The sequence below is a fragment of the Schistocerca cancellata genome, chromosome 7, assembly GCF_023864275.1.
Source record: "Schistocerca cancellata isolate TAMUIC-IGC-003103 chromosome 7, iqSchCanc2.1, whole genome shotgun sequence".
Taxonomy (NCBI): domain Eukaryota; kingdom Metazoa; phylum Arthropoda; class Insecta; order Orthoptera; family Acrididae; genus Schistocerca; species Schistocerca cancellata.
In genome coordinates, this window is record NC_064632.1 from 389,048,272 (window position 1) to 389,065,351 (window position 17,080).

At 40.3% G+C, this 17,080-nt stretch overlaps 1 protein-coding gene across 3 annotated transcripts in view; it reads right to left on the reverse strand.

Annotated features, from left to right (window-relative positions):
* Nucleotides 1–10,790: 10,790 nt before the first annotated feature.
* LOC126091901 (ATP-binding cassette sub-family G member 1-like) overlaps nucleotides 10,791–17,080 on the reverse strand; it is an 816,748-nt gene continuing 810,458 nt past the window's right edge. For all 3 annotated transcript variants that reach the window (XM_049907201.1, XM_049907200.1, XM_049907202.1), the window contains one exon: nucleotides 10,791–11,813. In XM_049907201.1, coding sequence (XP_049763158.1) covers nucleotides 11,469–11,813 — 345 coding nt within the window. In that variant the 3' untranslated portion in view covers nucleotides 10,791–11,468. The remainder of the gene's footprint in view (nucleotides 11,814–17,080) is intronic.

A 17,080-nucleotide genomic window follows, 5' to 3' on the forward strand; every position in this document is an offset into this window, starting at 1 on the left:
TCAACCATCTCTCTCTCTCTCTCTCTCTCTCTCTCTCTCTCTCTCTCTCTCTCTCTCTCTCTCTCTCTCACACACACTCTCTCTTTTACTGCCATTTTCTCTCTACCATCATCATTGGTTCTTCTCTCTTTCTCTCCCATTGGAACTATCTCCTCTCTCTTCACCATCCCTGTCTCTCTGCCACTCTCTTTCAGCACAAAAAATTGCAAATATGTTCACAAGCGAAAAGTTTTGGTGAGGAAGGCAGAGAGAGGATTGAGGCAACTGGTTCACCACTTTTCTGTCAGAGTCTTTTAAAGAAGAACATATTTGCCTTTTCTGTGTTTTGATAGGGGCATTTTCTTCTGGTTCCCTTCTTTGCACTGCTACATCAAGATCTGCTGCTTATATAAAATGAATTCTACAGATCAGTAAAGTTTTGACACATTTATATACTTTGACACATATAACAACAAACAACCATCTAGAAAAAGACAGATTGCTACTTACTGTAAATAAGACACATCAAGTTACAGATGGGATGATTAAAAGACACTCGCATGTAGCCCCCCCTCCCCCCCCCCCCCCACACACACACAAAAGCAAGCAAGCACACATAATTCACACACAACCACCAACTCCAGCATCTTGGGCCAGAATGCAACACCATTTGGGATGAAGCAGCAATCTGGAGGGAGTGGGGAAGGGGAAGAGAAAGTACTGTACAGGTGGGAAGAGAGAGATGAATGCTGTCTGCTGGAGTGTGCAGGAACTAGATTCCAACAGGCACAGTGTCAAGATGTTATGAGGCAGGTAGGTGGGGAAAAAAAGGAACAAAAAATGACAGGAGTGGGGAAAGACGGGTGGATGCATTGGCAGAGGGCTGCAAATAAACAGGGTGGGAGACAAGAATGGGGAGGACATGATAGGATGTAGGGGGTGGAAACTGTTGAGTGGAGGGTGTTGGGACAATGTTACCATAGGTTTAGGCCAGGATAATTACGGAAGTGGAGAATGTGTTGTAAGGATAACGCCCATCTGTGCAGTTCAGAAAAGCTGGTGGTCGAGGGAAGAATCCAGATGGCTTGGGTAGTGAAGCAGCCATTGAAATCAAGTGTGTTGTGTTCAGTTGCATGTTGTACCACAGGGTGGTCTACAGTACGGTAGTGACCATTCATCCTGGTGGACAGCTGGTTGGTAGTCACACCAGTAAAAAAAAAAAAAAGAAGCTGTATAATGATTACAGCAGAGCTGCTTTCACAGGTGGCCCGACCCCTGATGGGTAGGTTAAGCCTGTGACAGGACTGAAATAGAAAGTGCTGGGTGGGTGGATTGGGCAGGTTTTGCACCTGGGTCTTCCACAGGGATATGACTCTTGTGGCAAGTGGTTGGGACTAGAAGTGGCATACAGATGGTCTAGGATGTTGTGGAAGTTGGGTGAGTGATGGAACACCACATTAGAAGGGATAGGAAGTATATCGGGTAGGATGTCCCTTATTTCAGGGCACGATGATAGGTAATCAAAGTCCTGGTGAAGAATGTGGTTCAGTTGTTCCAGTCTGGGTTAGTACTGGGTGACAAAGGGGACACTCCTTTGTGGCTGGTTTTTGGAGTGATGAGAGGATTGGGGTCGTGACGGGAAATGGCAAGGGAGATACGTTTGCAGACTAGGTCTGGTGGATAGTGTCTGTCTATGAAGACCTTGGTGAGATCCTCAGCATACTGAGCGAGGAAGTTCTCTACATAGCCCATTACCACCCCGGACTGGAACAACTGAACTACATCCTTCGCCAGGGCTTTGATTATCTATCTTGAGATCTCCTAACCGAGATACTTTCCACCGCACCTAAAGTGGTGTTCTGTCACTCACCCAACTTCCACAACATCCTAGTCCATCCCTATGCCACTCCCAATCCAAACCCTTGCCACAAGGGCCACATCCCTGTGGAAGACTCAGGAGCAAAACCTGCCCAGTATTCCCACCCAGCACTTCCCATTTCAGTCCTGTCACGGGCTTAACCTATCCCACCAGGGGCTGGGCCACCTGTGAAAGCAGCCAGGTCATTTAACAGCTCTGCTGCAATCATTGCACAGCTTTGTATACTGGTATGACAACCAACCAACTGTCCACTGCCAAACTGTGGCCAAGAGCAAAGTAGACTGCCTTGTGGCCCAACATGCGGCTGAACATAACCCATTTGATTTCAATGGCTGCTTCACTACCCAGACCATCTGGATCCTTCCCTCCACCACTAGCTTTTCCAAACTGTGCAGATGGGTGTTATCGTTACAACACATTCTCCACTCTCATAATTATCCTGGCCTCAACCTGTGGTATAATACTGTCCCCACACCATCCACCCAACAGTTTCCACCCCCTACATCCTCATCTTCTCTCCATTCTCATCTCCCGCCCTATTTATTTGCAGACCTCTGCCAATGCATCTACCTGTCTTTCCTTGCTCCTCTCATTTTTTGTTCCTTTTTTCCCCATCTCCCTGTCCCACATCATCTTGACACTGCTCCTGTAGGAGTCTAGTCACTGCACACTACACCAGACAATGTTCATCTCTCTCCCCACCCACACAGTACTACCCCTTCCCCTTCCCCTTGTACACATAGTATAAGGTTAACAGGAAATTGTTTGCTTTGCATTTTTTCTGGATACTTCATTTGTTCATTCATTGCAATTCAACAAACATACCAGACATATGGTTTGCATCTTAAAAGAATAAAAACATTAGAAACGTTTTTCTGAATTTGCAGTAGTTCCAGTTTTATATAATTTTTGGCAGTCATTTTAAGTTCTTTTCAGGCATGTTAAGACCTTCTTTAGCCAATTTTTTGTCTCTGCAATATCCCTTTGGCATATTTGTACAGGCGTAAAGTGCCCATCATACAGATGCAGTGCATCGTAAAATTTAATTGGTGAAAAAATGCTGACTAAAAACATGGTTGGGTGACCTCAAAACCTTTGTCATGTGTTCACTATACCAGTTAAAACTACATTTATACCTCAGATGGATATAATGTGCATAGGAATGGTAACTGTCGGATTTTTGCAGAGCACTTTCAAGACCTGCTGAACTGTGAACCACCTGAAGAAGAGCTGGAACTGGGGACTGACACAGAAGAGAGAGAGGGCCACGCCCTCCAACCAGGGATGAAGTCGCACATGCCATAACCGATCTGAAGAATAATAAGGCAATTGGAGAAGATGGTATAGCAGCTGAGATGATAAAGTGGGGAGGCAACAAAGCAATAGACAACATGACCAACATAATTCACCAGATCTGGAGAACAAAGAAGTTGCCAGAAGGATGGAAGAATGCAATTGTAGTACCAGTACGCAAGAAGGGGGACAAGAGAGATGCAAACAATTACAGAGGAATATCGCTACTAGATGTCAGATACAAGGTGCTGTCAAAACTATTTCTCAAGGGAGTAGAAGAACAGGTAGAAAGTACAGTTGGCGACTACCAAGTGGGATTCAGGAAGGGAAAAGGTTGTGTAGAACAGATATTTACCCTGAAGCAACTGATAGAACATAGGGCCTTAAAAAACAAAAAGACAGTAATAACCTTTGTGGACTTCACAAAGGCATATGACTCCATCGACAGACAGACTCTTGTTAGGATCCTGAAGAACAGAGGACTTGATGGAACTACACAAGAACTCATAAAAGAAATTCTGACAGACACAAAAGCAAGGGTGAGATTCAGAGGAGCACTGTCATAAGAATTTGAGATCAAGACTGGTGTTAAACAGGGAGATGGATTGTCACCATTGTTATTCAATATAGCACTGGACGAAGTGATCAGGCAGGGGAGAGCAATAAACGAGGAAATGGGAATACCAAAGACCCATGTGGAGGACAACAGGGCTCAAGTGGACTGCCTAGCCTTTGCAGATGACATAGCAATAGTAAGTGAGATAGAAGAAGATGCAAAGACACAACTCGACAACTTAAGTAAGGTAGCCAGAAAGGTGGGACTGAGGAACGCCTATAACAAGACAAAGACATTAAACACCACTGCAGACTGGGAAACACCGGAAGGCACTGTGCAAATGGCGGACAAATTTAAATACCTGGGAGAATTTATAACAGGAAGGGATAGGAGCAAGGAGGGAATAACAGAGAGGATAAAGAAGATTAGAGAAGCCTTCTGCATGACGAAAGAGATATACAATAAAAAGAATATATCCACAGAGGCGAAGATAAGCCACTACAAGGCAACAGTGAGGAATGCAGTATTATATGCTGCTGAGACGATGACACTAGGAAGAAATGGGGCAGAACAACTAGAGAAAGAAGAGAGAAAAATACTAGGTCCCAAAAGAGGTGGAGAGAGGTGGATGTGAAGACCTAGGGATGAATTGTACTGGAACATGAGAACAATATCTGGTGAAATCGGACTCAAAAGGGCTAGGTTTGCTGGGCATGTAGTTAGGATGAGTATGGACAGAATGATGAAGAGAGTGTGGGAAACAACAGAGAGGACAAGGGGAAAGACAGGAACCAAGTGGGTTGTTGAAATTCGGGAGGACTGTTTGGAATTGGGGATCAAGGTCGAAGGAAAGGAAAATTGGAGGAACAAATATACAGCGACAAATATGCCGGAGATCAATGACAGAAAAAAATACAGGAAAATATTAGAATGGAATGTCACCAGTGGAGCCACCAGGAGAAATGGAAACTGAAGATCTCGGAAGAAGAACAGGAGAGAAGAAGAAAAAGAATGAAGAGGTTCTAGGAGAAGAAGGTTCCCCAAACACCATCTTAAGAACGCATGCAAAAACTTCTGATGATCTGGCAGGAAAAGAAATTATAGAAGTGTAGAAGTGGCCATTCCAGCAACTGGTACTTTTTGTACCCAAAAATCATGGTTTTCCAGGATTTTCTCATAAGCTGCCCATTGCCCAAATGGTGTTTAAATAAGCCACCTAAGATCCACCCTAGACTGGGAAAAAAAGGGGGGGGGCAATTTGTTCACTTTGCCTGGCCTGAAGGACATGCATATTATCATAATATTTAAATTCTGATTTAGTATTGTAGGAAAGCTACAGTACACCAGTTGCTATGCTCAAGGCTATCCAGAGCATTTGACCTCTTATCTCTGTGATGAATGGAACCCAAGACACGACCCTCTCAAAAACTGAATTTTTGCATGTGGCTTTTTGGAACATATTGGTACCGGGCACCACCTTGCATGGACTGATATGACTTTATTTGCTCCTTATCCTCTCAGGAATTGTTTCCTGCAATTTGTTTCCATTTAGCAAAATTACCTTGTACAATAAATTTTTAATACACTGCTGACATCACCATTCAAATGGCAAATGTGTTTGTACACACTTTCTTCAAACGCATTTGTTTCTACATTATTTTGTTATAAATCTTTAAATGTCATGTTTTTCTTTTCTTTCAGAAATATTGTATGTTTGTTCTAAAACACCTATTGGAATTTAATTTTGCAGTAATATATGTCTTCTTTTCTTGAAGTCCCATATCTCAACGCTATATTTCTCTGTCATAGTATCTTTGATACTCAAGTACCTTGGAACTTACTTTGTTTTCACTTAATATGAGTCAATCAAACACATGGTGGGTCTCCGTACATTGTTTTTGACTACGAACCATGGATGATGATGTGATTATGATGATGTGATGACATTAATAATAATAATAATAATAATAATAATAAATATAACTGGACTGTGAAGACATCAAGTAGAATGTGAATTTTTTTTCCTCTGGGGAAACAGGAAAACAAATGACCCAGACAGTCATCTCATGGAAACTCATCTATAAAGTAACATATTATCTGTATTGATAGAAACTTGCAAACCATTTGATAATGACTTTTTAAATTTAAAACCATTAAAACACCTACTGGAATTTAATTTTGCAGTAATATATGTCTTCTTTTCTTGAAGTCCCATATCTCAATGCTATATTTGTGTCATAGTATCTTTGATACTCAAGTACCTTGGAACTTACTTTGTTTTCACTTAATATGAGTCAATCAAACACATGGTGGGTCTCCGTACATTGTTTCTGACTACGAACCATGGATGATGATGTGATGATGATGATGTGATGACAATAATAATAATAATAATAATAATAATAATAATAATAAATATAACTGGACTGTGAAGACATCAAGTACAATGTGAATTTTTTTTCTCTGGGGAAACAGGAAAACAAATGTCCCAGACAGTGATCTCATGGAAACTCATCTATAAAGCAACATATTATCTGTATTGATAGAAACTTGCAAACCATTTGATAATGACTTTTTAAATTTAAAACCATTAATAGTAAATTCTGAGTAAAGCTAACCAAAATTAAAGGATGGCTATGTGCTGTTGTATGTGAAAATAATACAGTAATGTTGCCTTTTCGCAAATATTGTTTTTACTTGATTATACTCCTGACCAATTTAGAAATACTGTTACATATAAAATAAAATTGTATTTCTCTACAAGTATTTAGTTTTCTTTCCCTTGCTTTCAGTCAGCAGTTCCATACTTGCCTTCCAAACCAATGATTGCAGTGACAAGAGAGCACCATCTAGCATAGCATGGGAATTTAAGGTTATAAACCAAAAAGTTTCAGATGTGAAAAATATTGTATTTCAAAAGGAAAATGCTCACAACAAAATGTAAAATTTAGATACAAAATTGCTGGCTAGCACTTATCAGGAGCAAAGTTAGTACTGGTGACAGACACATATAAAAGTATATACAGCATCCTAGCTTTTGTAACTAATAGTTTCTTCCTCAAGAAGGGAAGAGGGATGGGCTGAGAAGGTTAAAAAGGAAGGGAAGCCTGTCTGACCACAGGATGAGAGGAACCATCCCCTTTTAATTTTTCACAATCCATCCCTGTCTTCTTCTAGATAAAAAGGACTATTAAATCCAAAAGCTAGGCTATTGTATGCACTTTTACATGTATCTATTGGCGGTACTGAAATTTCACCTTGTGGTAAGTAATGTCCACCAGTCCAGTCTGGTAACTTTATAAATGTTATATTTAATCATTCTGTCTTTAGTCAGTTACAGTTGGCAGCCAAAATTTTGTGTATCTCTTTTTCAGAATTGATTAATGTCAGAGGGATTAAAACAAATTTTGACATGACAAATCTTACCAATCCATTGTTAAGATAAACAGTCATTATCTATATTTATAATTTACTACCTGATTAGCCTGTTTATGTCACTGTGCATTTTATGAGTCTGATCACTTCTACTTGGATGTGGTTTAGGACTATCACATGCTGTACATTTTTTTATTATTCAATAAAATCAACTTCATTTTGAGTTCGATTTGGTTCTTTCCAAGTACATACTCTATTAGTTTTCTTCTGAAAGAATCTGTTATTGACTAATATTTTGTTGTTCTTGGTAAAGACTACTAGCGTTTGACCTCTGGCATTTCAAAGTTTCACAATCAAGAATCTGACTTTACTTTGTCTTATTTTTGAACTCTAATGTTTCATTTCTATAGATAGTATTCAATCAAAGGTTTGTTTGTGTAATTTGTATGGTTTTACTGCATTTTCTATATGAATTATGTACAAACAAATAGCACAGGTAATACATGTTGTTGTTGTTGTTGTTGTTGTTGTTGTGGTCTTCAGTCTTGAGACTGGTTTGATGCAGCTCTCCATGTTACTCTATCCTGTGCAAGCTTCATCATCTCCCAGTACGTACTGCAACCTACATCCTTCTGAATCTGCTTAGTGTATTCATCTCTTGGTCTCCCTCTACGATTTTTACCCTCCACACTGCCCTCCAATACTAAATTGGTGATCCCTTAATGCCTCAGAACATGTCCTACGAAGCGATCCCTTCTCCTAGTCAAGTTGTGCCACAAACTCCTCTTCTCCCCAATTCTATTCAATACCTCCTCATTAGTTATGTGAACTACCCATCTAATCTTCAGCATTCTTCTGTAGCTCCATATTTTGAAAGCTTCTATTCTCTTCTTGTCCAAACTATTTATCGTCCACGTTTCACTTCCATACATGGCTACACTCCATACAAATACTTTCAGAAACGACTTCCTGACACTTAAATCTATACTCGATGTTAACAAATTTATCTTCTTCAGAAATGCTTTCCTTGCCATTGCCAGTCTACAATTTGCATTCTCTCTACTTCAACCATCATCAGTTATTTTGCTCCCCAAATAGCAAAACTCATTTACTACTTTAAGCGTCTCATTTCCTAATCTAATTCCCTCAGCATCATAATTCGACTGCATTCCATGATCCCCATTCTGCTTTTGTTGATGTTCATCTTATATCCTCTTTTCCGTTCAACTGCTCTTCCAAGTCCTTTGCTGTCTCTGACAGAATTACAATGTCATCGGCAAACTTCATAGTTTTTATGTCTTCTCCCTGGGTTTTAATACCTACTCCGAATTTTTCTTTTGTTTCCTTTACTGCTTGCTCAATATACAGATCGAATAACATCGGGGAGAGGCTACAACCCTGTCTCACTCCCTTCCCAACCACTGCTTCCCTTTCATGTCCCTCGACTCTTGTAACTGCCATCTGGTTTCTGTACAAATTGTAAACAGCCTTTCGCTCCCTGTATTTTACCCCTGCCACCTTTAGAATTTGAGAGTATTCCAAAGAACATTGTCAAAAGCTTTCTCTAAGTCTACAAATGCTAGAAATGTAGGTTTGCCTTTCCTTAATCTTTCTTCTAAGATAAGGCGTAAGGTCAGTATTGCCTCACGTTTTCCAACATTTCTATGGAATCCAAACTGATCTTCCCCGAGGTCGGCTTCTACCAGTTTTTCCATTCGTCTATAAAGAATTCGCGGTAGTATTTTGCATCTGTGACTTATTAAACTGATAGTTCGGTAATTTTCACATCTGTCAACACGTGCCTTCTTTGGGATTGGAATTATTATATTCTTCTTGAAGTCTGAAGGGTATTTTGCCTGTCTCATACATCTTGCTCACCAGATGGTAGAGTTTCATCATGACTGGCTCTCCCAAGGCCATCAGTAGTTCTAATGGAATGTTGTCTACTCCCGGGGCCTTGTTTCGACTCAGGTCTTTCAGTGCTCTGTCAAACTCTTCACGCAGTATCGTATCTCCCATTTCATCTTCATCTACATCCTCTTCCATTTCCATAATATTGTCCTCAAGTACATCGTCCTTGTATAGACCCTCTATATACTCCTTCCACCTTTCTGCTTTCCCTTCTTTGCTTAGAACTGTGTTTCCATCTGAGCTCTTGTTATATACAAGTGGTTCTCTTTTCTCCAAAGGGCTCTTTAATTTTCCTGTAGGCAGTATCTATCTTACCCAAGTGTGATAAGCCTCTGCATCCTTACATTTGTCCTCTAGCAATCCCTGCTTAGCCATTTTTCACTTCCTGTCGATCTCATTTTTGAGACGTTTGTATTCCTTTTTGCCTGCTTCATGTACTGCACTTTTGTGTTTTCTCCTTTTCATCAATTAAATTCAGTATCTCTTCTGTTACCCAAGGATTTCTATTAGCCCTCGTCTTTTTACCTACTTGATCCTCTGCTGCCTTCACTATTTCATCTCTCTAAGCTTCTACTGTGTTCCTTTCTCCCATTCTTGTCAATCGTTCCCTAATGCTCTCTCTGAAACTTTCTACAACCTCTGGTTCTGTTAGTTTATCCAGATCCCATCTCCTTAAATTCCCACCTTTTTGCAGTTTCTTCAGTTATAATCTACAGTTCATAACCAGTAGATTGTGGTCAGGGTCCACATCTGCCCCTGGAAATGTCTTACAATTTAAAACCTGGTTCCTAAATCTCTTTCTTACCATTATATAATCTATCTGATACCTTCTAGTATCTCCAGACTTTTTCCATGTATACAACCTTCTTTCATGATTTTTGAACAAGTGTTAGCTATGATTAAATTATGCTCTGTGCAAAATTCTACCAGGCAGCTTCCTCTTTCATTTCTTCCCCCAATCCATATTCACCTACTACGTTTCCTTATCTCCCTTTTCCTATTACCAACTTCCAGTAACCCATGGCTATTAAATTTTCGTCTCCCTTCACTATCTGAATAATTCATTTTATTTCTTCATACATTTCTTCAATTTCTTCGTCATCTGCAGAGCTAGTTGGCATATAAACTTGTACTTCTGTAGTAGGCGTGGGCTTCGTGTCTATCTGGGCCACAATAATGTGTTCACTATGCTGTTTGTAGTAGCTTCCCTGCACTCCTATTGTTTTTATTCATTATTAAACATAATCCTGCATTACCCCTATTTGATTTTGTATTTATAACCCTGTATTCACCTGACCAAAAGTCTTGTTCTTCCTTTCACCGAACGTCACTAATTACCACTATATCTAACTTTAACCTATCCATTTCCCTTTTTAAATTTTCTAACGTACCTGCCCGATTAAGGGATCTGACATTCCATGCTCCGACCCGTAGAATGCCAGTTTTCTTTCTCCTGATAACATACTGTTTTAATAATATATCACCAGATTACAGAATTTCTTACTGGAAGATTGTCAAGATCTTATTCCAACTTTTTAAGATAGTAATGTCATACTTGCCTGTTGCCTGTTGAGATAGGCTTACATTTCAGTCAGTTTCCTATGATTATACTTTGTGCATGTGCCTGCACACAACATGAAAATGTATCCAGTGTCACTGAAGTGTAATGTTGCAAAAATCAAGCACTTACTTGAGGAAGAACTTTAGAATGCAGAGGAAGCAGAAAAATCTGACCACTGAAGATGCTTTTGAAACAAAACAAAAAGCGTATGGTCCTATCAAAAAATAAAACTTAAATCATACTTTCAAAGTTTTACTTTATTTCTTAAATTAGGCAGAGATTTTCATTGTGCTGCATATAGATCATATACAGTTATCTATAAAATAGATACAAATAACACACAAAGGACATACATATTATAAATAAATTATTGCTATTCCAATAACTGGAATATAACACAACAAATCGTACAGAAAACTGAGAAACATGATAATTTTTACAAAATTACTGCTGTCATTGTGACAGTACACTCTTTATAAGAGCAGTTACATACATGTGCTGAATCATTCCAGAGGAACAAGGCCATTCAGTTGACTAAGCCTTCACTTAAGAAAGCTTTTCTTTTCACCATATGCCTTGTACAATATTTATGCATATGTCTTAGACTTATTAAATGCTACAAGCAATACATATTTCCTGATTACATTCCAGGTCAGAGTTTTGTGCAGTAAAATGATAATTAACTTTTCACATTATTTGCAAAACAAGCACTTTCCTGAGACTGACACTAATCCTTTAAGGAATGCTCTGTCACTGAGACACTTCACACCTGTGGAACATATTAGTTCTGTCATGGCTTTAATAGTTGTACACATGTTTTGTAAAACTTGCACCAAGTGGCTAATAAGTTAAATACTGCTTCATTTTTCTTCAGTTGTACTGCAATTCTAAAGCTTTGCCCACTGATGATATAATCATCGCCTTGCAACTTTATACCACACAGAAAGAAAGGCACCAACATACATCATCACAGCCACACCTAAAATCATATATAGGTTTCCCATTACATCAACATTTAAAATGTCAACTTCTGTCAGAAACTTTTTTGTATACCTATAATGGCAATATAACACATCTTCAGGACAGGGTAGTTCATCTCGGCCATCAGCGAGAGTTACAGTAATAATTCCTTGAAATGCAGCTCTGAAGTAACTGATGTAGAACATGAACTCCAGTGAAGATGGGATATCCTTGTGAAATATGTTGAATCCAAACATTGAAATTAGAACAAGCAAAACTGGGCCAAGAAAAACAGCAACCTGTCAAACAGAAAAGAAAATTGTTAGTATCCTAGGTTGTATAAAATAATTTATTGAAACTGAATAATTACATACACATATATGGAAACAGAAGAAATGGATCAGTTGCAAAAGGAAAATATTTCAGCGTGATCCCTTAAACAGATAACAACTTTGTTTCCCATTTCTCTATAATTGAGTTAATGCTACATCTGCTATAACGCTAAGATCAACAAGTCATAAAACAGTAATCTTCCTCCTTATTCTGCAAAAATTTGATAAATACTTCAGAATTTTTGTTTGAAATGTTTCTGGTAACGTAAGTCAACCAAAAACAAATGTCCTGCATTATAGTTCCCACAGTCTATAAAATGCTGTGTAGTTTTTATCTCCATTTCTCTTTCCAGATGGAGCTTTTATAGAACTATTTAATAATTGACATGTTGTCTATGTACAAAGGAGTTTACATAGCAGTTCTTGGGGACAAAATAGGATGTATCTGCAATTAATATTGTAGCTGTAGTGAATTAGTTGTTAAAATTCTTTCTAAATATGTAATTATTAGCTGTTACAGTGGGAATAAATGAGCGTGGGAGTGAAGTTCGTTGGGACCACATTTTGTGTAATGTCTTATACCTTCAGATTTCACCAGCCTTTTAACCAGTTTTTTGTTGTTCTTAGTTGTGATGTAAAGCAAATTCCTGTTCTTTCTGCTACTCAGCTTGATACGTCTTATCCTTAATTCAAGTTCTGTCTAAGGTATACTGACCATTTCATTCAACAAGTCTTCTGAGGTTTCCTAATATTTTGGCAGAATAGATATCCTGTCTTTCATCTTTAAGCATGGTATCTACTCCTCTTGCACTTGTTTTGTCTTCCAGAATTTTCTTTCACTCCCTTCACTGTTTCCTTTCTTTAAATGTTAAGTGATAGTGGTAATGATCTGTAACCTTGCCTTACACCTTTCTTAATTTACCCAGTCCTCACACTTTGGCTTTGTAGAGGCTGTACATTAATCCTCTGTCTTTTTACTTTAGCCCCTTTTATCTCAGCATTATGAACATTTTATTCCATCTTGTAGCATTACAGGTTTTCTGTAGGTCTGCAAATGTTAGGATGGTGCCCAGGTTATTTATCTTCACATCATAAAATGCAATATCAGAATAACTTCTTTTATACCTCTGTATTTTCTGAAATCAAAGTGATATTTATCCATTGTCCTTTGACTTCTCTCTTTATTCACCTACACATTATTCTGCTCTGCAGTTTATGAGTGTAATATGACAGACTATTCAGCTGATTCTTTTCACATCTGTCGACTCAAGCCTTATTTAGTAATGTGCCTTAAATTTTCTGGAAACCTCATGGCAAGTCACTCAGTGTACAGATTTTTAACACCTTCACAAATAACCTAGTTCCAACAGCTTCCATAAATTTCCAAGCCCAAAAATACATGACCTACTCCTGCCGACTTATGAGCTGAGATAATTCAGTGATCTACCAAACTCGTGCCACATGACTTGCTCCGTTATTTCTTCCATGTCTGTGTCCTTCTCCTCTACTGTACAATGAAAGTTTCATTCTGGAATACCTATAGGCCTAAGGACAGACTGTATTTTGGTTAGCTAGTTCCTTCCACTTTCTGTAGATCATATTCACAATAAATGTTATGGTATAGGACTTCATAAAGCAAAATTCCATACGAGAAATGTGGGAGTAGTCTTGAGTAAAAGAAGTATTAGAAGAGGACAGATTGCTACTCAATGTAAAGGTGACACACTGAGTTGCAGAAAAGCATAACAGAACGACTGTTAGACTTCATGCTTTCAGCCAAAGCCTTCTTCAGAAAGGAGAACTCAGACATATTCACACAGGCAAGTGCACCTCATGCTCATGTGACTGTTCTCCTCTCTGGTCACTCTGATCAGAATGCAACAGTGTCATGCCTACAGAAACAGCAGTCTGGAGTGGGATGGGAAAGGGGAGGGATAGGAGAGTGCTGGCGAGGAGGGAGAGGAATTAGCACAGCCTGGCGAAGCATGCAGTGACTAAAGAGTGGTAAGATAAGGCTACCAGGGAGCAGTATGAAGAGGCTTTGGGGGACAGAGGTGGAGTGGAAAAGGAGAGGAGCAGAAAAGGGGAAAAGACGGTTGCATGTGTTGGCAGAGAGTGGCACACAGTACACAGTGAGAGAGAGGAGTCATGTATGGGGAGGAGGTGATACAACGGTACAGTGGGGGGGGGGGGGGGGGGTACTGTTGGGCGGAGGGTGTGGGGATTGTAGGATGCCTAGGTTGAGGCCACAATGGTTTCAGAAGTGTAGAATGTGTTATAAGGATAACTCCCATCTGCACAGTTCAGAAAAGCTGGTAATGGTGGGGAGAATCCATGACCTGGGTTGCAATCAGCCACTGAAATTGAGCATGTTATGTTCAGCTGTGTGTTGTGCCATAAGGTGGTTAACTTTGTTCTTGACACAGTTTGGTGGTGTCCATTGCTCCAGTCTGGGGCGGTATTGGGTGCCAGCTCTTGGGGATAGTGGGAGGTTTGGGGATGTGTGGGGATATGGCAAGGACAATCTGTTTGCAGACTAGGTCCGGGGAATATTGCCAGTCTGTGAAGAGCTTTTTGAGACCTTTAGTATACTGGGAATGGGAGTTCTTGTCAGTGCAGATATACTGTTCCTGATAGGATGTGTGGGAGGGATTTTTTGTTGTGGAAGAGATGGCAGTTGTCAAAATGCAGGTACTGTTGGTGGTTCGTGAGTTTAATGTGGGCAGATGTTGGGAGGAGGCATCAGAGAAGAGGAAGTCAACACCCAGGAAGGTGGCATGCTAGGCTGAGGAGGATTAGATTATGCACATAGGAGAGAAGGTGTTGAGATTGTGAAGGAATGAGGAACATGTGTGTTGGCCCTGACTCCACGACATGAGGCTATCATCAATGAACCTGAAATACAAGGGGTTTGGGGTTTTGGGAGGCTAGAAAGGTTTCCTCTAGATGGCCCATAAACAGGTTGGCATAGCAGCATGCCATATGGGTGCCTAGAGCTGTGCTGCAGCTAGTCCACAAACAGATTTGCCATGCCATATTCCCACACACACTCAATTGTCCCAGGACCCCCAAGAACCAGTTGCAAAGAAGTGCCTCCTTCATCACGCAGTTCCAGCTCAGACTGGAACAACTGAACCACATCCTCCATGAAGGCTTTTATTATCTATTGTTATGCCTGAAATGAGGGATATCCAAACCAATATCCTTTCCACCTCCCTAAAGTGGTTTTCTGTCTATAACATCTCAATCCATCCCTATGCCACTCCAAATCCCACCTCCTTGCCACAAGGATCATATCCCTGTGGAAGACCCACATGCAAAAACTGCCCAATCCAATACTTTCTGTTCTAGTCTTCTCACAGGTTTGTCCTACGGGATGAGAGGCCAGGTCACCTGTTCAAATGAAATGACTCTGAGCACTATGGGACTTAACATCTACGGTCATCAGTCCCCTAGAACTCAGAACTACTTAAACCTAACTAACCTAAGGACATCACACAACACCCAGTCATCACGAGGCAGAGAAAATCCCTGACCCCGCCGGGAATCGAACCCGGGAACCCGGGTGCGGGACCAGGTCACCTGTGATAGAAGCCATGTTATGTGTCAGAATTGCTGCTATCACTGCATTTTTACATTGGTATGACTACCAACCAGGTGCTCACTAGGATGAATGTTTGCTGCCAAACCATGGCGAAGAGCAAAATGGATACCCTGTGGCATACCCTGTGGCACAACAAGCAGCTGAATATCACATGCTTGATTTCACTGCTTGCTTCACAACCTGAGCCATTCAGATCCTCCCCTCCTAATATCACATGCCTGATTTCAGTGGTTGTTTCACAATGCAAGCCATCTGGATCCTCCCCTCCACCACCAGCTTTTCTGAATTGCGAAGGTGGAAATTATTTTTATAACACATTCTTCGCTCCTGAAATAATTCCAGCCTCAAGCTATGGTAACCTACCAGCCCCACCTCCCACCCCCCTCTGTCCTGTCACTTCCTACCATTTCACATCCCCTCATGCTCAATGTGCACTGCTCTCTGCCACCACAGCCATCAGTCTTTTCTCACTTCTATGCTCCTCTCCTGTTTCGCTCCCCATTCCCCGACCCCCCCCCCCCCATCCAGTCCCAGCCTCTTGGCTCTGCATCTGGCAATCTTGTCTAGTGACCATCTAGTCCCTGCATGCTCTGCCTGGCTCCGCTGACTCCTCTCCTCTCACCTGTATCCTGCTAATCCTCCGCCTTCCCTGCCCACTACAGATTGCTGCTTCTGTCAATGTGATGCTGTTGCTTTCTGGCCAGAGAAGCCAGAGGTAGTGGTTAGGTGTGTGTGAGGTGCGCTTACTTGTGTGAATATGTATGTGTTCTCCTTTCTGAAGAAGGCTTTGGCCAAAAGCTCAATATGTAACAGGTTTTTCATTGTGCCTGTCTGTGACTTAATGTGTTATCTTTATGGTGAGTGGCAATCTATCATTTTCATAATATTGTTGATATTCCTATCTGAACTTTCCGTTGTTTCAAAGTGTTAGAAGAAACGTCAAAAGATTGTTGTGTCTGTGTCACATTTGTACTAGAATAAAACTTTGTGTTTTAAATTCCTGGCTTGCCCAAGTGAACCTTCATGGGTAAGGAGGAAAAAATAACGTGCTGGATCCAGACTTGAACCCAGAATTTTAAAGTTATGAATACTAAGTGAGAGTTACTGTCAGATTGAAGCTTTGAATTTGGCAATGGGGTAAGCTCTGATTGCTCATCTGGCAGTCTGTTGGCAGAGATAAATAAAGATAATGGTTTGAGTACCAGTGTTGGACATTGCATTAATCCATCAGTTAGGTTCATAACTTGTAATGTCTGGCTGGAGATAAAGGTTAGATCGTTTATTCAGACATGCCCCTATCATTATTCACTTGTCATTTATGTGGTATGACATCTGAAACTGATCAGAAACCACCAACACAGTATCACATTAAGTTGCAATAATGACAGAGTAAACATAGAAGGCGCGGCAGAACTGAGTAAACAGTTTTGAGGGATAACTGTTCAGACGATGGTCAGTCCAGCTCTAGCTGTCATCTGTAACACATCTCCAGGGCAGCAATTTACATATTTAGTTTTTCCTGTTATTTCTTAGTAGTATATATTTCTTAAATTCTGAGTGTGTTTTTGTATTTACAAAGTTTAATCTTGTGTTTGTAAGTAAGAAAGTTTTGTGAGTGTAAAGTCAGGCA